The sequence below is a fragment of the Zootoca vivipara genome, chromosome 2 (genome assembly GCF_963506605.1).
Source record: "Zootoca vivipara chromosome 2, rZooViv1.1, whole genome shotgun sequence".
Classification (NCBI taxonomy): Eukaryota; Metazoa; Chordata; class Lepidosauria; order Squamata; family Lacertidae; genus Zootoca; species Zootoca vivipara.
Window position 1 is genome coordinate 115,426,009 of NC_083277.1, and position 24,130 is coordinate 115,450,138.

At 45.9% G+C, this 24,130-nt stretch overlaps 1 protein-coding gene across 1 annotated transcript; it reads left to right on the forward strand.

Annotated features, from left to right (window-relative positions):
• Positions 1 to 2,797: 2,797 nt before the first annotated feature.
• Positions 2,798 to 23,265, forward strand: TSPAN31 (tetraspanin 31). Its single transcript, XM_035102969.2, has 6 exons — positions 2,798 to 3,149; positions 11,385 to 11,552; positions 15,946 to 16,026; positions 16,960 to 17,100; positions 19,669 to 19,782; positions 20,395 to 23,265. The coding sequence occupies exons 1-6, from the start codon at positions 3,087 to 3,089 to the stop codon at positions 20,467 to 20,469; spliced, it is 642 nt and encodes a 213-aa protein (XP_034958860.1). The 5' UTR covers positions 2,798 to 3,086; the 3' UTR covers positions 20,470 to 23,265.
• Positions 23,266 to 24,130: the final 865 nt, after the last annotated feature.

A 24,130-nucleotide genomic window follows, 5' to 3' on the forward strand; every position in this document is an offset into this window, starting at 1 on the left:
CAGTTCCTGGGGAAAATAAATTGCTGAAGTGGAAGATGAGGTGAGCGTGGGGGGGGGGCTGGCGGGGGGAATCAGTTCATATTGTTATAGGACTTCTAAGGTTTATAAACATTTACTTTATATATATATAAGGCAAACACATACCTAAGTATATAAACCACATGTCTGAAATAGTACAGAACAATCCTGAAGCCATTTTGACTCTCCCAAATTGACCTCAAATATTTCTCTTCAAAGAGGAAGGAAATGGGAAAAGCTTTCCAATTGTCTTTGGAATGTAGGGGCTTACACCTCCCTGTAAATACAGTCTGGCAAGTATATGTTAAGCCAGGGGTCAACAAACTTACCGCGCACGCCCATATGCTATTTCCGGCACACTTCTGGGTCGCAGGAGCACAGGAAATAGCTTGTGTGCATGCGCACGGGCCTCCTCCAACCCGAAAGTGTGCCGGAAAAGACGCTTGCGCATGCATGCGAGCTATTTCTGGTGTCACTGCAACCTGGAAGTGGGCAGCCGTGCTGCGGCGGTAAGAGCGGGCGGCGGCAGCGAGCGGTGGGGGTCGCTGCGGGCCAGATAAATGAGTCCTTCAGTCCGTATATGGCCCCCGGGTTGTAGTTTGGGGATCCCTGTGTTAAGCTGAGCACACTATCAATATGTGTAAGAGATTCAGGAACTATTTACCATCTCAAAGGAATAGCCAGGCTACCCAGAAAAGGCAATCAAATAACGCAGGGGTCCCCAAACTAAGGCCCGGGGGCCAGATGCGGCCCAATCGCCTTCTAAATCCAGCCCACGGACAGTCCGGGAATCAGCATGTTTTTACATGAGTAGTCTGTGTGCTTTTATTTAAAATGCATCTCTGGGTTATTTGTGGGGCCTGTCTGATGTTTTTACATGAGTAGAATGTGAGCTTTTATTTATAATGCATCTCTGGGTTATTTGTGGGGCATAGGAATTCGTTCATTATTTTTTTTCAAAATATAGTCCAGCTCCCCATAAGGTATGAGGGGCAGTGGACCGGCCCCCTGCTGAAAAAGTTTGCTGATCCCTGAAATAAGGCATTATCAGGTATCCTGGCGGACAGGAGTAGGGGACCCTGTTGCAACAGTTTAATAAAGATCATGCTTACTAGTTGCTTTGCTTCTCAATACTCTCTGGTTCATAGCTGCCAAGTATCCCGTATCCGCCGGGGAAACCCCTTTTTTCTTACCGTTTCCCGGCGGTCTCCCGTTTAGCGGAAAATCCCGGTATTGTCCCTTAAATCGGGATACTTGGCAGCTATGAGTGGAGGAGAATTACCCGGCCATTTTTCTGGTGCCGCTTGCCCTTCTATGGGCACCAGAAAATGGCGGCGCCGGCGCCGGAAGTCGCTTCCGCGCATGACCGGAAGTTGCGTGACGCGACTTCCGGTGGCGCTTTGCCCTTCTATGGGCATCAGAAAATGGCGGTGCCGGCGCCGGAAGTCGCTTTTACGTGTTTTCGGTCATGCGCGGAAGTGACTTCCGGCGCCGGCGCCGCCATTTTCTGATGCCCATAGAAGGGCGAAGCGCCACCGGAAGTTGCGTCACGCAACTTCCGGTCATGCGCGCGCTGCCGATCCCGGATCTTTACGACCCGGACTTGGCAGCTATGCTCTGGTTGGCCTCTGTTACTTTCTCCTACCGATAGAGAACCTACAGAAGGACTCTATACGGGCTCTTGGAAAGGGAAAAGGAGCAGGGTTGTTGCTGTTTTTTTATAACTCTCTTTAAGGAATATCTCTGTTGCAACAGTTGCTTGGGCAGTGCAAGCAGGGAGGACAAGATGGCACAGGACTGGGTTAATAAATAACTAGCAAAATGCCTGTCATTTTGCTGGAGGTGGGTGGGTGTTTGTGTGTAGGTGGGTGGGCAGAAAGAAAGAGAACTTGCATCTATTGCAGCATCTGAATTTTTGTGGTACAGGTATTTCCTGTCAACAAGGGAGGCACAACAACTTCTGTCAGGGGCGGAGTGGAGGTTTTGTCTTCAAGAGTGTCCCCGAATGGAGCATTTTATTTCTTGTATGGATGAAGACAAAGCATTAACATAACTTACCATGGCCATATATTTTACTTCCATTGCCAAAGGCATCCTACCAGTTTTCTGGGAATCACAAGTGGAGAGAGTACTGTTAAGCTCAGGGCCTGCTTGGGGGGCTTCCCAGTGGCATCTGCTTGGCCTACTGAGAGAATAGGATGTGGGACTAGATAAGCCTTTTTGGCTTGATGCAGCAGGACTCATCTTATATTCCTAATTTGGCAATAAATGTAATGGTGTAATCATGGGCACCACTGAGCTAAACCCCAATCCTTGAATCAACATCAGATAAATTTTTTTTATATAAAATAAAAAAACCACAGCAGGAGAGAAATACATTTTACACTACTCTATTAAAATAATTTTAAATTTTAAGCAGAAAGCTTTTAATTTCCCATCTTCTCATTAGCAAGCAGGTACATCTGCAAAAATTGGCAGGGACGGGGGGGGGTCGAGGGCACTGCTATTTCCCAGTATATTGTATTGGAATTTTTTTCAAGTCCTGCATGTGTTGTCTTGTTTTGTTTTTTAAAACTCGTACGGTACGTGAATCACTACGTACTTCCGCCACCTCCTTGACCCGCATATGGCGAAGCCGAACCGACACCGGAAGTGGAGGCCGCGTCAATTTCCCCTGCCCTGTCTATTGACGCAGCTTCCACTTCCTCCTCCTCCTCTGCAGTGCCCGGATGGGATGGAACGCAAAATCCCCAATGAGGGAAGCTCCGCCATGTACGCGTGCGCAGCAGGGAGAGGGGCGGAGTGGGTAGGGCAAGAGTAGGCACGCTAAGAAAGGGAACGCGGCGCCGAGTCGGTCAGAAGCAGCGGCTGTAGTAGTAGCAGCCGTCGTAGCAGCTGCGCGCAGGCGCACTAGCGGTGGGCTGATATTTAAAGGGACCGCATCCGCGGCTGCTGCTGCTGCCGCCGCCGCCGCCCCCGAGCAGGGAAGGAAACGCCGGTCTCTGTTTTTTCTCGGCGGGGTGGGGGCCAGAGAGAGAAGGGGGGCTTCGCTTCTCCCGTTCGAGAAGATGGTGTGCGGGGGATTCGCCTGCTCGCGCAACGCGCTGTGCGCCCTAAACGTTGTTTACGTGGTGAGTGTGACAGCCGGGCGACCGCTCCCTTGTCTTAGCAAGATTGGGGGTTGGGGGTTGGGGGAGGACGCCTGAGAAAGTGGGGAGGGGAGGAGGCTTGGCCATGAATGGGGCAGCTGTGGGCCCTTTCAGTATCACAGTAGGAAGTGTCTTCCTTCCTTTTTTTAAAAAAAAGAAAGGGGTGGGGGAGGGATTGAGGGGGTGGGGTTTTACTGGGGGGAGGGGGTTATTGGAGGGGGTCAGCTCCTCCCTCTCCCTGGGATAATAGGTGAGGGTGGAGCAGGGTGGCTCTCGTGGGTGGTCTCCTGCCTGGAGAGAGGATGGCAGGCCCGTTCCCTCCCTCCGAGGTCGGGTGGATGTGATAAGAGACAGGTTGAGGTGGGAAAAGGAAAGAACTGGGTTTTTAGGCCAAAGCCCAAGAGACCCAGTAGGACTGGAGAGGTGCGATGCCAGGCCATTGCGGGAGAGGGGATCTGGCAATGGTACCCGCCTGGGGAAGACCGTGGAAGTTGCAAAGTGCAGCTTCTGTTTTTTAAAAAAGATGCTGTGACTGGTTGAGTCTCCTGTTGTGTCAGTTGCGTGTTCCTCGCCCCATCTAGTTCTAAGAGGCTGTGAGGTGTACAACACTTGTGTGCATTTTACCAGCACCGCTGCACCTGTGTTTCTTTGCCAGAACAGGTCAGAATTTTCCTTCCACGCTTCTTCATTGCAGATCTGCAACGTTGCTTCGGGGTGCTCCTCTGATTACTTGGAAACTGAGATAAATGAGGAGGGAATGGCTATTACCTAGTTTCTTGCTTGTGGGTGTTGGCACTCCCCAGCATTGGCCTATAGGCCTCCTCACCAAAAAATAATCTCTGCCGTTTAACTAGGCCCCCAGCTAAACTGCAGGGAAGCTTTGATCACCTGAGGCTTTCGCATACGAGCAATAACTTGAACAAATGTAAAAGGCTGCTTTAATAGCAGTGCAGTATTTCATGCGCAGGAAGTATTAGATAATGGTGTTATGAGCAATGGATGTCTCAACTACTTGGCGGACGGTTGTTCAGACGTAATATACCCCTGCTCTGCAAGATGTACAAAAGATTTAGGGTCAGTAAAGCATGTATGGGTGAATATAAGGGTGTTTGTTGGGGTATGTGCTGCTGTGATAATGCTGGAATATTAGGTGGAAAAAAGAACAGAACTTTAAAGGATTCTTGAGTCTGACTTATTTACTAAGTTACGCTGTAATAATAAACCTACGTATTGGTCATTAAGTTCCATCGGACACATTATCTGAGTAAATGTGCATAGGATTGCGCAGTCAGGGAGGAAAGATCACCAAAAGTAGGCCAGTCTGCACCAGGTAACCTGATTCCACATTTAACAGGCCAACCTGTAGGCACATGTAGTGTTCCTATGCAGATGTCCCTGAAAGTACAAGTAACTTTGAACTCATATTTTTAAGCAAAGTATGTTTTTATTTTTGCCTTGAACAAATAGACCAGTGGTTTTTAACCAGTGTGCCGTGGCACCCTGGGGTGCCTTGAATGATGGTCAGGGAGGCCGCAGGCTACACTGGCCTCTCTCCCTTGTCGCTTTTCCCTTCTCTGATGCCCTCTTGTGTGTCTGCCTCCCAAAGGCTTTCACAGCTGTTTGTTGCAGCAGCCCTGGCTACAAGCTCCCCAGGCGAATGGTGCCTCTGGGGCTGGCCAGAGGGTGTTGGTTGCCAGGAGCTGAGGTGACCCCGGGATAAGCAAGCAAGCGGGCGAGGGAGCCCAGCCAGCCAGTTCAACAGCCCTTGCTGTTGGGAATGGAGTATGGAGTATGCCTGGGGGCTGTGTGAGGAGCCATCTCTCTTTGGGGCATGGGGTGGGCAGAACAGAGACCAGGGGTAGCATCAGGGCTGCTGAGAGGACTCCCAAGGAGAAGGGAGGGGAGAGGAGGCTGAGGGAGTGTGTTCGAGAAAGGGTGAGAGGCTGCCAGCTCTGCAGGCAGGGGGTGACATAACTGGGTTCCCGAGCCCTACAGGGGTGCCCTAGAAAGAATCTAGTCGGTCAAGGGAGCCATGGACCCAAAAAGGATTAAAACCTCTGCCTTAGGCAGTAGAAAATCTCAGCTCGAAGATTCAAATGTGTGTTGAATGTCTTGCAGCCGTTGCTTCCTTTCCCTATAGTTTGTAGGATGGAATCTACCTGAAGGCAAGCATCCCTCGCCTCATGTTCTTCAACATGTTCTGGGGGGAGGTGTAAATGTTTCTACCAAGCTGCTAGTAGAGAGGAAAGGATGAAGAAATGTTTACTGATAGGACAATCTCTGGGAATTCTGTGTTTTCTGGTCAGATGAAACACTAGCCCAGCCAAGCTTGCATCTTTAGTGCAGGAATGCATTTAAACAGTTTGTTCAACAGTGTGTCTTTGCCGCCACAATTTCTTGGCCCAAACCAAGAGTGTTTTGTTTTGTTTTTGTTTTTTAAAAAGGTTTTTACTGGTTTTCTTGTTAAAAACATTAGCAGACAACATAATGACAAAAACAAACAATCTTCATCCACATGCTTCCTTTACAAAAAAGAAAAAAGGGAATGTGGAAACAAATGTATAAGGAAAAAACAAAGAACACAGAGACAAAAAGAAAAAGAAAGAAAGATAGAAGGCAACACACTAAATATTAGATAAATACTAAAAGGATAATCATTAAATAAACATCATTTACATATCTTCTATTTTGACTTCCAATTTACCTCTCTGCAATTTGTGAACTTTAACCTTGCTGTATCGCACAATTCTTAGCCTATTTACACCATATCTATTCCTTAATTTACATTGGGTTCAATTGTGTTCTGCCAGACCAAACCAAGAGTGTTAATGTGCATGAGATATCCAGATATGTTGATATCCAGGGCTGATCATATTCAGTATATCTGCAATTCCACATAAAATGTCCAGCTTTTAAAAGAAGCAAGTATTTGCCCCTTGATGGTTGCTGGGGTAAAATGTTTCTTCCCTCCCCTCACCAGTCATTTCTCACACAAATCATGAGAGGAGTATGTGGGCTGTATGTGGCACATTCCCTTCTCTCTTCTGTGTAACCCCTGCTCCCTGCTAAAAATGAATTGTCCTGATCTTGCTGGACGTTTCGAAATCTTCTAAAAACTTGGGAGTTAGGTCAAGCTATGCAAAATAAGCAGATACTGTAACATCATCTGATTTTGTTTAATTTATCCAATCACAGAACATGAATTCTTCTATGGTGCAGAGGATATACTATATAGTCTTTTTTTACTTTACCAACAACATTCCTGCTATTATGATGGACATCCTTTACATTCTCCTGTAAAAATGGTTGTTCCCTGTGAGCCAAAGTAATGGGGCTGTGCTCATAGATGTAGAAACTGTGGGGGCAAAGCATTCTTTTTGCTAGGCTAGGCAGATTTTGGCTTCTACCTCAACACCCTTTTCTTGATTAGGAGAATCGTAGAGTTGGAGGTTGACTTGAGGTCTTTAGTCTTTCTGCTCCCTGCTTCGTGGGGGAAATTGAGCTAGAGCCTCCCCAACAGATTATGGTTCAGCCTCTGCTTGAAAACACCCCACAACCACAACGAGAGCCCACCACTCCTCTTGGTAACTGGTTCCCTCATGTAACTCCTCTTACCATCAAGTTGCTTTCCCCAATGCTCTGCTGAAATCTAACCTATAATGTCATCCCATTAGATTTAGCTCTTGCCACCTGGAAAAGCAGAAAACAGGTCTTTGCTCACATAGAACTGAAAGAGGACAATCTTTAAGTACCCGTAAGGCTTTGTCATGTCGTCAACATCCCCATCTTAGGTTTTTCCTCCTCTAAATTATGCAGTTACTTAAATCTTTCTTCATTTATTTTCTGCAACCATCTTCATTGCCCTCCTCTGCGTCTGTTCCAGTTTGTCTATATTCTTAAAGTGTGGCACCCAGAACTTGACACACTGCTCAAGATGAGTGTGAGGACTGCATGGGAGTCAACAAAAGTCATTCACTCTTACAAATAAAGATGACTGGCATCTGAGGAACACGGTATCCTCTTAGTGGCTTGATTCTCAGTGAAGAGTGAGGATCTGATTTAGCCCTTTAACTCGGTGATGTCCTTGAGTGAACCAAGTAGAGAAAGCCATGCAACCAAAGATTTACTATAAAAAGTACCAGAACAAAAATACAAACCCCATTTCAAAGAATATTTACATTTTATTGCATGCATATAAAGCTCTGGTAGGTCACCAATTTACTGGAATGATTTATAAGGAGGAGTTGGAGCAGCTGAAATGGAGAGTCATCAGCAGATGTTGCAAGTGATATTAAGTGCAGAAGTGGGATGTTCTTCATTGTCTCTGTATGACGGCAAGCACCTAGCTTTACACGACTTGCTACAGCATGTCTGCCCATGCTCAATTCCCTATCAGTAGGCCTGGGGGCAGCTTTGAACCATTTAAATGCAGTTAACATAATTAAAAGTTAACATCCTGGATGGGTCCATGGCCAGCAAGAAAACCTTTAAGAGTGCTTTAGGTGGAATTGTTGTTGCCTTAGTCACTATATTGTAGTGTAATCTATTCTTCCACCTACTTTTATCTAGGTCAGGGGTGGCCAACTCCGAAGAGACTGCGATCTACTCACAGAGTTAAAAACTGGCAGTGATCTACCCCCTTTTGGGGGGTTCAGGTCAAAGTTATTAAGCTTTTTTTAGGGAGAAGGAAAGCCCTGTTTTTTAGGGGTTCAGGTCAGAGTTGTTGAGCTTTTCTGAGGTGGGAGGAAAGCCCTCTTTTGGGGAGGTGAAGGGCTAAAATGTTGAGCATTTTTAGGGGAGCCAAAGTTCTTGAGCTTCTTTGGGGGGGGGAGCCAGTGATCTACCACAGGCGTCCAGTGATCTACCAGTAGATCACGATCTACCTGTTGGACGTGCCTGATCTAGGTGTTTAGTATTCTGTCTTATCTATTGAAAATGGCAATAGCAAGGAAGGAGAGCATGGGTAGGATTTGGGGTCAGGGCTTTTGGTGGGCCACAGGCAGCTGGAAAGGTTCCTGGAACTTCTTCCTTGTTCTCTTATGCAGAACCAGTCTTGTAAGTCACATATTTCGGTTTCATCATCTGTTTTCCGCTGCAAGGATTAAGGAAGAAAGTTGAACCTGCAGAGCAATGTGGGGCAATGGGTGTGCGAGGATACAGGAGCAGTGACATCATGGGATTCCACCAGCTGGTCAGGGGTTCCCCAAAGTCTGGTCCACAGACCATTACTTCATTCCGTTGGTCTGCCGCAAATCTGTGGATTTGTGGCTGAAGACAGGAGACTGCAATCCATCGCATCAAATATTCATCCTGATTTTTAATTGTGTTTCAGTTTCTGCTTTTATTTCTTACGTTGTATTTTATTGTACCACTGTTTCAATTCTGCAGAATACAACACATAAGAAATGGCAGAGTTAACTAAAGTACAATTAAAATCATACAGCATCTAGTAGAGTGCATTACCATTGATACAGCTGGCAAATAAATAAATAAATAAGCAGTCCACCTTCAGCAGTTTTCGAGTTGTCCATGGTGGGGTGGGACACGCATACGCACTTGCACTCTTAACCATTTCCTGCCCACAAATGCTGTGTTTGAATTCCTACCCTACAAGGGTAGAACAAGTGCCAGGATGGAAATTGCAGGTCAAAAATAGTAAGGGGAAGAAGACCTAAGCACATCCACCTGTGAGCTGATCCTCCCTTGCAAATGCTGCCTGGTCCTTTATTTGCATTTATACAGCAAACATGGTTTTGAGGTCCCTGCATGTGTTGTGTAAAATGTAATTCTGTGTTCTAAGGTAAAGGGACCCCTGACGATTAGGTCCAGTCGTGACCGACTCTGGGGTTGCGCGCTCATCTCACATTATTGGCCGAGGGAGCCGGCGTATAGCTTCCAGGTCATGTGGCCAGCATGACAAAGCCGCTTCTGGCAAACCAGAGCAGCACATGGAAACGCCATTTACCTTCCCGCTGTAGCGGTTCCTATTTATCTACTTGCATTTTGACGTGCTTTCGAACTGCTAGGTTGGCAGGAGCTGGGACCAAGCAACGGGAGCTCACCCCGTCACAGGGATTCGAACTGCCAACCTTCTGATCAGCAAGCCCTAGGCTCAGTGGTTTAACCCGCAGCGCCACCTGGGTCCCATAATTCTGTGTTCTAGAAGCTGCTAATGGGTGTTGAAATTTCTCAAGGGCAACCATGAGAGCTAGAAATACGCTTTAAAGTAGAGCTAAATGCATCTGATCAGGATTCCATTATTAGCTCTCTAATCCCATATTCCCTGCTATTACTGCTGTCATTTCTTTTCATACGGGTTTTGAGATTTCCTCATGTAGTCATGACATGCAATAGGGATATTACACTTGCACAACCATAAAATAAAATAAAATTGCTTAAAATGGAACAAATGGGGAGCAGGGTGCATTACAGTTGACAACCATTTTACGCAGGGGTTCTGTTCCTGACCCCCACGTGCATTGGAGGAGTGCGCATGAGCGCCCCCCGCCCCCATTACACCCTTTTAGTTTCATGCTTTTTTGGGTCACTTCCAGGTCCCACAATGTGTGCATGTGCACAACCGTGTATCGTTTAGATGCACATTAATCGGTCATTGCCTGTACTACCATTGCAGGCTGAATGCACAGCATGGTGTAGTGCAGGACTAAACTTATTTTGCCTTAATCACCTCAATATGTTATTTCAGGTGGCTATGCACAATATTGGTTTATGCTGCATAAGTTCTCTAACGTATCAAATGTGTAAGAAGGTACTGGCAGTAGAGAGATCAAGATAATTTCAGCTGGGAACAGGGGCTGTTGACCACTGACAGCCTTTCAGTCTTCTCAAATTATAGCATGCACTTAATTAACATTGCACACTATAATTTATCTGTGGGCTTGTGTAAATTCTGAATATGAGCTTAGGTCTCAGAACAGAAATGGGAAACGTTAATGGCTCTTCTAGCATGAAGGAAAGTGTCTAGGGACAAAACAAGAAGCAGCATAAGACAGGTGCAACAGTCAAGAGTTCTGATCCTGCTAGAGAATGGATGATCCATTTTTCAAATAGCCCCAAACATATAGTGAAGAGGTTAGAGAAAGGAGGTGGAAGAAGAGGTTCTTATTTGCAGGAGAATCTTGCAGAGTTCATAAAACAGCTTACAAATTTAAGTGAGTGGAGTTGGCTTCCTTTTGTTAGAAATGCTTTAAAATGGCCATTAAAAGCAAACAAACATATGGTGTGAGCAGCGATTTTCATGCCTGATAAATTTCTTGCGTTTTTCAAGGAAAGCCTTAGATAAGCCAAAATGAAATCAAGTCATAGATGATGGGAAGCCTGATCCAGCAACCTGCCGATTTAGAGGACTATTATTTTAAATAAGTACTAGCTGGCCCTGCCACACGTTGCTGTGGCTCAGTCTGTTAAATGGAGGCTCAGAGTCCCCCCCTTCAGACTCCCCTCACCTTCAGAGCCCCCCTGTTTTACATGTGTTATGTTTAAACAGGCATATCCCTGTGATTCCCCATACCTGCCCTGACCCATGACGTATCACACCCCCTCCTCCCCCCAGCCCCTGTGACTGGCTCCACCGTGTCCTTACCTATCCCGTGCCCTCCTCCCCCAAACCCCCACACAAGCAAGTCAGTAACTCCATTCGGCCTAGTCTATAAAGGCTTCGGCCTAGTATGTAAACGGGTGCCGAGGTGATGTTGAGAGGGAATGTTTTATAGGTGCAGTACCAGTGTAGCTGCAGCTAGAGGGCGCTGGTTTGCAACCTGGTTCTTTTCCCAGCCTGTACTTTTGTCTGATTTGTGAGTTCTGGAACATGTGGTTTTTGGGGTTTTACCTGGCCCAGGTGTGACATCTGTCTTTAAAAACGGTATGGGCTTGCTCTCACATTTGCATGCAGCATTGTGTCAAAATTTGAACGCAATCGGTCAAGCGGTTTTGATGAAACGTAGATACTAACGGACATTGCCAGTTTACATTTATATATATCTAGATTCGTGCCTGTTGACTTGAGTAGGATTAAACCGCTTTAAACCTGAAGCATGCATGTGGCTGAAATGAAGAGGGCAACCAGAAAGAGTTGAAGATACCGTATGTATGAATGAACTAAGCCTCAAAGGAAAGAAGTGCTAGTGCTGCTAGTGTTCCTGTTCTATGCTTCTGACTCCTCCATTCTGACTCCCCTGAACTCTTTTTGCTTTCCAGCTGGTTGGGCTGCTGCTGATTGGCGTGGCTGCCTGGGGCAAAGCCTACGGCATTGTTTACAGTCTCCACATCATCGGAGGGGTCATTGCTGTGGCTTTCTTCCTGCTTCTGATCGCCATCGTGGGGCTCATCGGTGCTATCAACCATCACCAAGTCATGCTGTTCTTTGTATCCTTCTGTGCTGTTGCCAAGTGAGGACCATCCCATCTCCCCTGCCTTCCAGAAACCGGTACTTTATTTTCTTGCCGTGCAGACACGAAACTGGACGTGCCCAGCTAAATTGCACCATTCGTAGGAGCAAAGAGTTCTGCCGGTCAAGAGAGGGTTATGGTTTTATTCTGGTCTTCACTTGTGGGCTTTTATGGGGTGCAGGAAGAAAATGGGTGCACACATATTTAACCTAAAATGTTCATAGGTTTTTCCTCTTTCTTTTTCTTTAGTTTTTGGAATATTGGTTTTGCCCTAAATGACACACACACACACACAAACCTTTTTTGCAGCTAGCATTTGAGTTTGCTCTGCAGATTCTTGTTCTGTCTTTGGTGAAATCCATCCCTCTGACTCAATTAAATGTTCTACCCCTGCATATTAAGTGTAAGTGTGCAGAGTATTGTGGCCTGAGTTCTGGCAGACTCTTAAACTCTTCCTTCTTAAATTTGCACCTTGCTTTGTCATGCTGGCCACATGACCTGGAAGCTATACGCCGGCTCCCTCGGCCAATAATGCGAGATGAGCGTGCAACCCCAGAGTCGGTCACGACTGGACCTAATGGTCAGGGGTCCCTTTACCTTTACCTTACTTAAAAGAGTTAAGCACTAAAATTACAAAATAATAAACTTTTAGGATGCTAAAATTAAAAGAACAGTGTGTCAGTGGACAAAAGGCTATGTAGTTCTTAAAGAAAACAATAGCTTAAGGAAGAGGTTCATTATTTTCATAGGGTGGAATTTTGCGGGGCTGGGGCTGCCTTTCTGTATTTGAAGTTTAGCTTCCCCTGCCCACCCTGATCCCAGTCCTGGCCAAAACCATCCAAGGGTTGCCAACATACCCTCCAAGGGCATGTCAGAAATGATGCACACAATTCTTGGTGATGAATGGCATTCTGCCTTTTACAAAACTCTGGAAGCGGCATGGCTTTCTTTCATATCAGGTTTGGCAAACTTGTTGTCTTAACAACTTCTGCTGTACAAAAAATGGATACCATTTAGCTAGAGAGGCGTATAATAAATTTTACTGCCACCTTCCACCTGATAGTACCAGACAGAATGGTTTCATGTCAGTATCTCTTGTGTTCAGAGGGTGCTGCACCACTCTTTGCTTGATACTCGGCTAAGTTTTACGCAGTGGAAACACTGAAATTAACAAACACGAGTAAGTTACTGTAAGTCTTGAGTAGAGCTTAGTTGAGGAGGATTTTTGGCATGCCATTGGATTGTTCCGGAGCTTGCTGGAACCCAATAAGACAGAGGTCAGCAAACTTTTTCAGCAGGGGGCCGGTCCACTGTCCCTCAGACCTTGTGGGGGGCCAGACTATATTTGGGGGGGGGGAACGAATCCCTATGCCCCACAAATAACCCAGAGATGCATCTTAAATAAAAGGACGCATTCTACTCATGTAAAAACATGCTGATTCCTGGACCGTCTGTGGGCCAGATTTAGAAGGCGATTGGGCCGAATCCGGCCCCCGGGCCTTAGTTTGCCTACCCACACACTAAGATGCCTGAGAATGGCCTAGGTGTAGGAGGAAACGGTGGTGCCTGGCATGATTGCAGAGGCAGAGTTTGGTCCCCAAGGTTGTAGTCCTTTCTGTCCTTGATAACCCATAGTACATTGCTATGGTAACCCAGGTTTTGTGGGATTGTTACAACACACACGGCTGATGTATGGGTGATTAAATTAAAAAAAAGCTGGCATGTGGGGGGAAAGGAAAGAAAGAAATGTAATTTGCTAAGATGTCCATGGGTCACGAAAAGTCGGACACGACTAAACAACAACAACAAGAAGATGTATTGAAAAAGCGTTTGTTTGTTTTTCTGAAAAGAGCTGTAACCAAAGGAAGACTAAGCCTGTGAGCTTCACCTAGTTTTCTTCTAAAAAAATTCCTTCAGTAGCACCTTAAAGACCAACTAAGTTTATATTTTGGTATGAGCTTTCGTGTGCATGCACACTTCTTCAGATACACTTCTTCAGGTATCTGAAGAAGTGTGCATGCACACGAAAGCTCATACCAAAATATAAACTTAGTTGGTCTTTAAGGTGCTACTGAAGGAATTTTTTTATTTTGCTTCGACTCAGACCAACACGGCTACCTACCTGTAACTAGTTTTCTTCTGACACAGTTAAATTTCCCAGAAATGAGCTTTGGGATTTTTAGAGGGAGAGGGTGGTTGAGGGGGAAAGGCAAATGACACTCAAAATGAAACCACAGAGCACCTCTAAGTTTCAGGTGGTGTTCCTGTCTTGAGGCTGCTGGCCGCTGTGTCAAGACCACAACATCTGAGAGAGGACTTTAAGAAGGGTGTGGCAAATCAGGGGGTCTGGGTAGGGGGACGGGACACCATCCATTTTCTTTTATGGTAGTACTGTAGAACACATCTCTCCCCTCACCCATCCTCCAAACTGAGGTCATTTCTGTTCTTGTGGGTTTCTGAGTTCAGAAATCTGAGTTCGTGAATGACAGGATGTATGCGCGGTAGTGATCAAATCACCACTTTGTTTCCTCAGCGGCCTGGGAAGTGCTGATGTAAGATTTCCTAGTAATTACTGGTAGGGAACTTCTGGTATAACTTCTTCTGGTAGTTTCCATTAAGCAGCAGGAGGGCACAGCAAAGGCTCCTCCTGTCTGTGTGTTCCGAGATGTCTGGAAGCAGATCTCTTACAGACGTATAAAATATCCCATTTTTGCATGGAGTTCCCAGTGGTTTCCTATCGGGTTATTTATTGGGTCCACGCACTCTCCTAGCTTCTGCCACTTTGCAACGTCAAGCGCTTCCATTCAGAGGACTCCTTCCGGCTAGTTTTTCGGGAGGGTGTGTGACCTCATTAGGGAAGGCTGTAAGAATAAACCCAGCCAGGAGCTTAACACCTGTGGTTTCCTAAATCAGAGCACTGCATCAAGGAGCATTCCAGAGAGAAACTTCCCCACCTCGCCATGTGATGAATGTGGAGGTGCCTCAGTCTGTATTAGTCCAGCCTTTGACATCCATGTTAATTGCTGAGATTCTACTCTGGCTAAGGGAAGTCCCACCACCTCTGTTCTAGCGTTTTGTTTTCATTTAACCGATACTTGTTAAATATCTGGCTGTAAGAGAACATCTAAGCAGTTTAGCAGTCAGAACAGGCGTCGTAATATTGGCTGTAGGTTGCCCAGATGTCAGTGCAATTAGAATCATAGAGTTGGAAGAGACCACAAGGGCCATCCAGTCCAACCCCCTGCCAAGCAGGAAGCACCATCACAGCATTCCTGACAGATGGCTGTCAAGCCTCTGCTTAAAGACCTCCAAAGAAGGAGACTCCACCACACTCCTTGGCAGCAAATTCCGCTGTCGAACAGCTCTTACTGTCAGGAAGTTCTTCCTAATGTTCTTCCACTTGCTTGCATCCTTTTACGAAGGGTGATCCTCTGCTCGTGTGAAGACTATGGGATTGCAGAATTCAATGTAAGACCCCTCTTAAAGGCCTCTAAAGAAGGGGGGCTTTTAGAAGCTGCTGCTGCTGCTGCTGCTTCCTTCTCCACCAGAACTGTGTTGCCTCAAAATCTCCCTTTCTTGCTAATGTATGGCAGATATTCTGTGCCTTTTGATTTGAAGTCGCTGAAAGAGATTGCAGAACACCCTTCACAACTAAAGGCTTGGGAACTTTTAAACCTGGAGTTAAATTTACAACTTAAAGAAAAAACAAGGCATTCATTCCCTGTGTGTCCATGATGTCTGCCAGAGGTGGAAAAAACCCTCTCTGATAAAAACTGCTTGGTATACCATGAAATGATAAGAGTCTAAAACACGGTGATCCAACTTTCCAGACCAAGTGGGGGCTGCACAAGTACATGGAATCCGCAGGCCACACACACACTGAATTAAGATTCGATGCCGTGAATGAAGTGTTTTAATGTTATTTAATATACACAATTAATATATTTAATTATTAAGCAAATGTAATAGATGTGCTTTCATCAACAATGCATTACACAGTTGGGGCTGTTTGGGGGGATTGTATTTGATTATATGTTGTTCTTATATTCAACTAATAAAATATTCCAAAAAAATCGTTTAGGAACAGTAACTGAAAAACAAAACAACAACAATGTGTTACACAAATAATATATTTTTTAAGGCTTTAAGGGTTTTTTCCTCGAATGTTACCCAGGGTTGCAGGGGGGGGGGCACCAGGGATTGCATGCTGGACCACCCTGGTCTACAAAGACATGTGACTGAATGCATTTCAAGTTGAAAACTGGAAGAAGCCGGAGGTGTTTTATCTGCAATTAGCTCTTCAATTTGGTGTTTCCTTTTAGAACCTCTCTACTTTCCCAAGCATTTCCTTAACGTCACTTTCTCATCAGTACATGATCATTTTAGGGATAGTGTTTCTCTTCCAGTTTGGAGTCTCCTGTTCGTGTCTGGCACTCACAAGAAGTAAACAGGTAAGGTCACCTTCCTGCCTTGACGTTCATTCAGGTTTGGAGGGAACTCGCGGAGTGTGCTTTTTAACCTGCAGCTCAGGTTGGAAGAGAAATATTGCTTGGGGGGAAAACGAAAGGTAAATCTTCATTTGCACGTCACTGTTTCCAGCTCAATTGCACCCCCTTCCCTCCAGCTCTTAAGCACATCAGCGTGTTTCTATTATTAATTGGGGATGCCGGACAGAAGAGCAGGCTCAACCTCCTCTCCCTAGAGCACCGCTACAGTTCTGAGCACACAAAAGTGGCGGGCTAGGAACAATGTGTAGTAGCCTGCTGGAGACTGGTGAAAGGTTGCTCCTGCCCTCTCCCAGCAGCCTGTTGCAATCCCTTGCTGGGTATGAAGGAAGATGTGTTCTTCCTCTGGCAGCCTACAATTGTACCTTGGGAGTCAAACAGAATCCGTTCTGAGAGTTCGTCCGTTCAACTTCCAAAATATCCGAAAACCAAATCGCAACTTCTGATTGGCTGCAGGAAGCCAATCAGAAGCCCCATCGGACATTCGGGTTCCAAAAGAACATTCGCAAACCGGAACAATCATTTCTGGGTTTGCGGCATTTAGGAGCCAAAACATCCGGGTTCCAGGGCGTTCGGGATCCAAGGTATGGCTGTATTTCGTTTCTGTGCTGGGAAAGGGGAGGGTCTTCTCTCTCACCCACATGCAATTCCTTCTTGGCCATGGATACCAGGCTACTACTTAAATAGCAAGGTTGCTTTAGTAATTGATTTTTTGGGGTGCTTTTATTCTAATTTAACCATTTGCCATGAATTAAACTTGCCACCACCACAGCACAAAACTCCCTGTCCTCATTCCTGCTATTTGTTATGAATTGAGAGGGGATTGTTATTTCAAGTAACACAGAACGTCAGCCCTCACTATTTTTCCTCTCCTCTCAGGAAAGTCTCCTGAATGGTGCCTGGGAAATGAGCAACGACACCAAGAAGTCACTGGAAAATAGCTTTGACTGCTGCGGGCTATTCAACAACTCTCTTGAAGCTGGCAAGAAATTCAAGGCTGATGTTGAAATGTGCAAAGCGGTAAGTGTTCACTTCACCTTGAACCCTTCGTGTCTCAGGTGACAGAATCACTAAATTACTGGGGATAATGGATCTCAGATTAAGAAGGCTTAGTCGAGGGTCTGCTGCTTGAAGGTTGCTGGGTGATTGTCACTCTACGCTGTGAAAAATAGGCTATCAATGAATATACTTAAATAGTGAAACATATTGCTGTGATTGCGGTTGTTTAATTAAACTCTTAATCTTCGTGCTGTTTGCTGCACTTCTTCTAAAGCAGCCAGAGTTGGATGTAACCAGATTTGTGACTTGACCTAGCAGACCAGACCATTGATTGGGTTCTAAAAAACCATTGATGTTTGTATGCACTGATAGTTGGCAATACCTATTGTTTTGCCAACTATCATTCTTGCCAAACTCTCAGCTGAAACAGGTTGGCAGAACATTTCCCTTTAGAAAATGGCTTCTTTGGAGAACACAAAACTAATGTGGTGCATGACTAGCAGCCCAATCCTAAGCAAGTTTACCTTCAAGTCTTGCCAACCTCAGTCCATCAGAAACTGCAGATCTCAATGCTTCAAGTCTTTTTCACTTCTGATGCAATCAACCATTTTTCACCATCTTTATTTGGGAAGTCCATGTGTTCTTTTAATACTACCCTTTCCTTTAGGGTTTGGACATTTTTGTTTAGAAACTTGTATAAACTGACTTGTTTGGGGCTATACCCCCAAAGCTAGTCGATATATATCAGGGATATCCAACAGGTCGATCGCAATCTACTTGCCGATCCCTGGGAGGTTTTGGTAGATCAATCGCGGGCTCCCTTTCCTTTGTGGTGCCAAAAGAGCACCTGGTCCCGCCCCCTTGACCCGTCCTCCATTTGCACATGATTGCTAGAACGGAAGAACAGAGTTTTCGCTCTGAGGCTGATTGTTTCCTCAGCGATCTTTTGGTGAGTGACTTTTTGCCTTTCCCCTTTATTAAAGTTCAAAAGAAAGCTCAACAACATTGGCCTGCACCCCTCCCCCCAAAAAAAAGTGGTAGATCACTGCCAGTTTTTTATTCTGTGAGTAGATCGCAGTCTCTTGGGAGTTGGACGTCCCTGATATATATAAATGAATGACACACACACAAAATACAGTTTAAAACTAAACTGAGTGGATGGTAGTCAACTAATGAGTTCCACCAGTGGAAGCCAGTTCAAGGACACTTTGCTAGTGCAGCAGAGTTTCCTCTCCTCTCCTCTCCTCTCCTCTCCTCTCCTCTCCTCTCCTCTCCTCTCCTCTCCTCTCCTCTCCTCTCCTCTCCTCTCCCCTCCCCTCCTCTCCCCTCCTCTCCCCTGTGCTCCCCACTCCCCTAAGATTGGTGGGGTGGGGTGACGGGAGAACCCTCAGAACAGTGTGCTGGGGGAGGAGAAGACGGAGCAGAAATTCCTACGTTGATGGAACAATCTGCAAAGTGCTGTGTAGGATTTCTCCCAATGTACAGAAGCAGTAGAGAACTATGCTAAAACACAGGCCATTTTAGGATATAGGATATCTTTATTGTCATTGTCCCCTTGCGGGAACAACGAAATTATTTTAAAATAAACGATAAGGTAAAGGTAAAGGGACCCCTGACCATTAGGTCCAGTCGTGACTGACTCTGGGGTTGCGCGCTCATCTCGCATTATTGGCCGAGGGAGCCGGCGTATAGCTTCCAGGTCATGTGGCCAGCATGACAAAGCCGCTTCTGGTGAACCAGAGCAGCACATGGAAACGCCGTTTACCTTCCGGCTGTAGCGGTTCCTATTTATCTACTTGCATTTTGACGTGCTTTCGAACTGCTAGGTTGGCAGGAGCTGGGACCAAGCAACGGGAGCTCACCCCGTCATAGGGATTCGAACCCCCGACCTTCTGATCAGCAAGCCCTAGGCTCAGTGGTTTAACCACAGCTAAAATGCACTACATTTCTTTTTATTGGAGTCTCATTTTCCCTCTTCTGCTGCTGCTGTCTTCAGAGGCCTACTTTTCCTTTTGAAACCTTTTCTGTTCCTTCTACCTTCTTCCATTTGGGGCACTTAACCAATTCCTAAATTACCAGACCACCCCCCCAACTGTGTATTTCCTCCCATTGTCATATTGATCAGTATGGCTGGCCATTTAAGACTGAACAGGGATATCAAATCCAGTTCTTTTGCCTCTTCTTCCCCAAAGTGGCGTATTAGTCCTCTTTTTAACACTAGCAGTCCTTCTGTTCCTTTTGTCTAATGTGCCTTGGGGCATTTTCCCTGCCCTGCCCCTTTCTCTTTTCTGTTATTTTCCAAATGCAGGGTTGTTTCTTTGTTTTTTTCGAACTTATAATATGGGCTTTGCCTAGGGATCCCCAGTTCTTTATAGAATATTTTTGGGCCCAGACCTCTTCTGTTTCACAATTGCCTAGAACATGGCATTTCAGGAGAAGACTGGCAAGCTGTATTTTCAGAGAAGTTTGTCCGTCGTTACTGATCTCTCCCCCCCCACACATAGTGTAGAAACTGTGAACGTCTCCCTGCAAGTGATAACCAGAGTCACAGTGCTCTTTTTAAAATTTATTTACCCTCCCACCCTGCAGCCATGCACAAAATCAAAAACCGGGTGCATCAGTTGTGGTGAGGTGATGATGGAACATGCAGGCGAGGCCTTGAAAATCCTTGGTGGAGTTGGACTCTTCTTCAGTTTCACAGAGGTAACGCTGTCTTATTAGGCTGAATGGGGGGAGGGACAGGAGAATATTCTTTGTACATCATTGGTAGCTTTGCCAGGGCTCTTCCTGTACAGCCGAGAAGCAGAATCTCAACAGCTGCAGACAGTGCTGGTATGAATGGTAATGCTGTAAAAAAAATCGTACCAGTTTGCATTTCTGCCTGATACTTAAGATATTTAATAAAGGAAACTATCTGCACTGGGGAAAGAGGGCAGTCGTAAGCCTAGATCAGGCATCCCCCAACTGCGTCCCTCCAGATGTTTTGGCCTACAACTCCCATGATCCCTAGCTAACAGGACCCAGTGGTCAGGGATTATGGGAGTTGTAGGCCAAAACATCTGGAGGGCCGCAGTTTGGGGATGCCTCCCATCAAGGAGATTCTGCATCTTCCCTAAGTGACGCCTCTTCTCATTTGGAGAATTCCGTTTGAATTGCAGCTCTGATGTGACCCACATCATCATGATAGTTAATTCTTCATAAGTAAAATATTGAACAAATAAGTAAATAAGTAAAATATTGAACAAGGTGATTTGGGGTGTGATTTTTCAAGGAAGTCCCATAACTAGATCCTCCCCTCCCCCTTTTCTCTTCCAGATCCTTGGAGTGTGGCTTGCCATGCGCTACAGAAACCAGAAAGACCCCAGAGCCAACCCCAGTGCCTTTTTATAGACAATTCCTATTCCCCCATCTTCTCTCCACCACCTTTCCCAACCGACCATGTGTTTTCCTTTTAGTTAGTTGCACGTCCCTTATTCAAGAGATCCTTTTCCGTCACACGGGAAGAAAAGCAATCCTTGAAGCAGCTGTGAGGGAGCTGGGGTTTTTGCCATTATGCCAAACTGCTGATTGGATGAAATAGCAGAGCAAAGGTTGCATCCTTGACATGAAGCCTTTGGCAGGTGGCAAAGACGACTCTGCCTTTTTCTTTTTTAAAAAAAATGGAGTCATCCCTTTGCAGAGTCATTTATCTAATTGCTGCTCATAGCTACAATCACGTCCGTGTTTTTAAAACTTGTACTTTGGGTCATTGTCTTTAGTGGGGGGCCTTGGTTTTTAAGGCATGGGTTGAGCAGAACCTGTGGCCCTCCGAGATGTTGCTGGACTCCATTTTCCATCACACTTGGTTTTGCTGTGGTCTCACTTGGGCCGAGGGCAGTAGACATGAGAGCCACATGCAGCGATTCTGTAAGGGAAGTTTTTAGATTTCAGCTGAACTACATGGGTGGGTCTTTTTTTATTATTATTAAGAAGTCGTGGGATTTTTTAAAAAATCCATAAATTGAATTTTGCCTGACTTAATCATAAGTGCAGGTTCCCTCCTTCCGAAGGGAAAGCAGGGGCCTGTGTAAACCTTTCAAAGAACTGGATCACCCATAACGTAACTGAAGTTTGCATCTAGCGTACAGATTTTTAAGCTGGCTTGAAAGTGGTTTTTCTGATGACTTGGTTCTAAAGGAACAGAGAACCAGAATCTTGTTGGTCTACTGAGTCTCAGATTCCTGGTCCGTTTGCAGTCCTCCTATCCCTTTGGTTCCTTGACTGGGGAAGATAGGCTTGAAGCTGCTCGCAGAATAGATAAGCTCTATTGCTCCTAGAATATTAAGCGCTGTTCAGGCTCTTCTCCCCTAAATTGATCCAGTAAGGATGTACAAGGGAATGCATAGCTAGCTCCAAGGGCATGTTTTGAGCCCAGTTCAGATACTTCCAGTCCTGGTCTACTGTCATTTAGTTATAGATGGGCAGCAAGGAGAAACCGGAACCACAATTCCACTGAGCACCGAAATGCTGTAAATTTGTACTAAGCTCCTATCTATGCTGGTGCTTTCAACTGGCGGGGGAGGGGGGGGACGACTGCTAAACTGTGGGTGCTGCTTTCTTCTATGTATTTGTCCCTGAAAACTCACCTTGGCTGTTTTAGAGGAGGTTACTTGGACTTCAGTAGGGTGTCACCAATTTCTTCTCCAAGAACAATGCATCTTCGTTATTGGAGCTCTTAGCTGCCTACAATGGACTCCTTTTGATACCCAACATTACACCTCCTTATCCCCTGTAACCTTGGAAAACACCCACATTGGACTCCTTCCAGAGTAGCGGCTGGGCAGCGATGATGGCAGAAGGACCGTTCAGCATCTCTACAGGCTCAACAAGGGTAGATGTGACCTACTGCCTTAAAGGGGTGGGGGTGGGGAGTTACAACGGTGGAGACAATGACACCCAGAGCGGGACACCAGGGGACATTACTGCTGCAGCAAGAATGTTCCCTTTCCCCACAAACCAAGCCTCTTACGGCAGCAAGGACTCTCCCGTAAGGGGGAAGATGGGTGTGCCGTCAGGTGAGAAGCAAAGGTCTGTTCCCTTAACCATCAGCACAGGTGGGCACACACCCACTTTCCCTGGCACTTGGCAGAGTGGAGAGATGGAGACGTTGGCAAGCTAGGTTAAGAGGGAGGTGGGTTGTGCAGGAAAACATGCACTGATAGCATTAAGCCTGGGCCAGCTCAAGGCCACAGAACCTGTTGCTCACCAACTGCTTTTGGGCTCCAGCTCCATTCTGCCCCTGCCAGCAGTGTCAGGGGTGATAGGAGTTCTAGTTCAGCATCATCTAGAGGGACAGACATCATTCCTCAGCCCTGGCTCAATGTGAATGAGCAAACAAGGAAATTCAGAGTGAAGACTGTGGCTGCAGCGCGCCTCCCTCCTGTGGTGCTAGCTGACGCTAAACCATGGTTTGACACGGTGCCACCACCAAACCCATTCTCTCCCCGCCCCCCAAACAAAAGTTAAACAAAGAACAAATATTGGTTTAAAAAGCTTGTGGCTCGCGTACAATGAATGCTGAGCCAAACCATGGCATAGCCCTGGAGAGCATCTTTTCTCCAGGACCCCACTCATTCACACGATCATTACACACACAAACCAGATTTTATACTACACCGCTGCGACTGCTCTAATGGGCACCATGCTATTTATTAATTTGCGGGGGGGAGGGGGGGAGAGACACCTTTTTGCAAACATGCACCAAAGTATGAGGCAGGTTGGGTAAGGTGGCAGCTTCTGCAGAAACAGTTAAGCCAAGGAGTGTTCTGATCAGGTGCAAAAGTGCAGCAGGCAATATGACCTCGTACAACTAGTTACTGGCTTGAGCTTAGCCTTAAAACAGTATTTAAAAGATAGAGGTGGTACTGCTCTGTACTACCGTAGAGTAAGCCAGAAAGAGGACTTACTCTATTAAGCAAAGCTGTTGGCACCACTCTTGAGCTCAACTGCTGGGGTGGGAGACACAAGGCAAAACTGAACAGCAGAAGCGGCAGGGGCTGATCAGAACAGGCTAAAATGCACTTTATTTAGGGTATAGAGCACATAAATGTTGCTATGACTCCTAGCCAGTTTATAGTATTGCAAGCAGGTCTATCCTATTGACTTTAGAGGAAATGCTAAACAATATGCCTGCTCAACCACACCAAGGTAGGCAGATTTGCTGGCTGCTTCCAGGGGCCTGGGAGACTTCATTCAGCGCTGCCTATTTGCTAGAGACTATCCTTGCCCTGAACTTTTGGTAGTGGGGGAAGGAAGGGAAGAAGAGTGGCATAGGCTTAATGTGCAAGGGGAAAAAGACTCAATGCTCAGAAGTTCACATCACCAGATGGCTTTGTTAAAATCAATATACTTCTACCATCATGTACACTCTGACTGCTGCCGTTGTAGATTGGAGTTACTATTTGAATAAAGTACATTTCTCTCAAACCCAGGCCTTGTGAGTCTCGGGGAGGAGGGCTGTAGAGAGCACACTTAAGAAACAAAAATGGTACTCGAGGGCAAAATCCCACCTTGCTCGTCATGCAATTTCATACTGTGACCGCCCTGGGATGCAAATTTAATTAATAATAATTTGCATTATGTTTCCCAAAGAGAAATGATGCTCATGTCACACTTCCTTCATTCTCAAACTCTTAAAAGGACCCATCTTTACAGAGCAGGGCTGGTGTTTCATCTACTAAAAAGAAAATCTTCAAGCCGTTCTCAAAATATTTTTTTTTGCATATAAGCATTCTTGCCAGCAGAGGGCAACATAATCCCCTTTGGGTTTAAGCCAATTCAAGAGGCATTTATCAAAGGAATAGTGGTGCAAGACAGCGAGCTGTTGCCATCTTTTGAGTGAGCGCTGTCCACCACCTAGAATTGCTTTGCAAGATCAGATCAGGTCTCCCCACAGTCCAGCAAATCAGGCAGGTGAGAAGACAACAGGCCCTTCCTTCGCAGTTTGTCCCTAGCATCTACTATACAGAGGTAATCTTTATTATTAAAAGTTCTGCCAGTAACTAAGCTGTCA

What these genes read in the sequence shown, in the direction of transcription:
- TSPAN31 (XM_035102969.2), top strand. Translation starts at nt 3,087, where the DNA reads ATGGTGTGCGGGGGATTCGCCTGCTCGCGCAACGCGCTGTGCGCCCTA. An exon ending in CACTCACAAGAAGTAAACAG is followed by an intron (nt 16,027 to 16,959) that starts GTAAGGTCACCT and finishes CTCTCCTCTCAG; the next exon opens with GAAAGTCTCCTGAATGGTGC. An exon ending in ATGTTGAAATGTGCAAAGCG is followed by an intron (nt 17,101 to 19,668) that starts GTAAGTGTTCAC and finishes CCCACCCTGCAG; the next exon opens with CCATGCACAAAATCAAAAAC.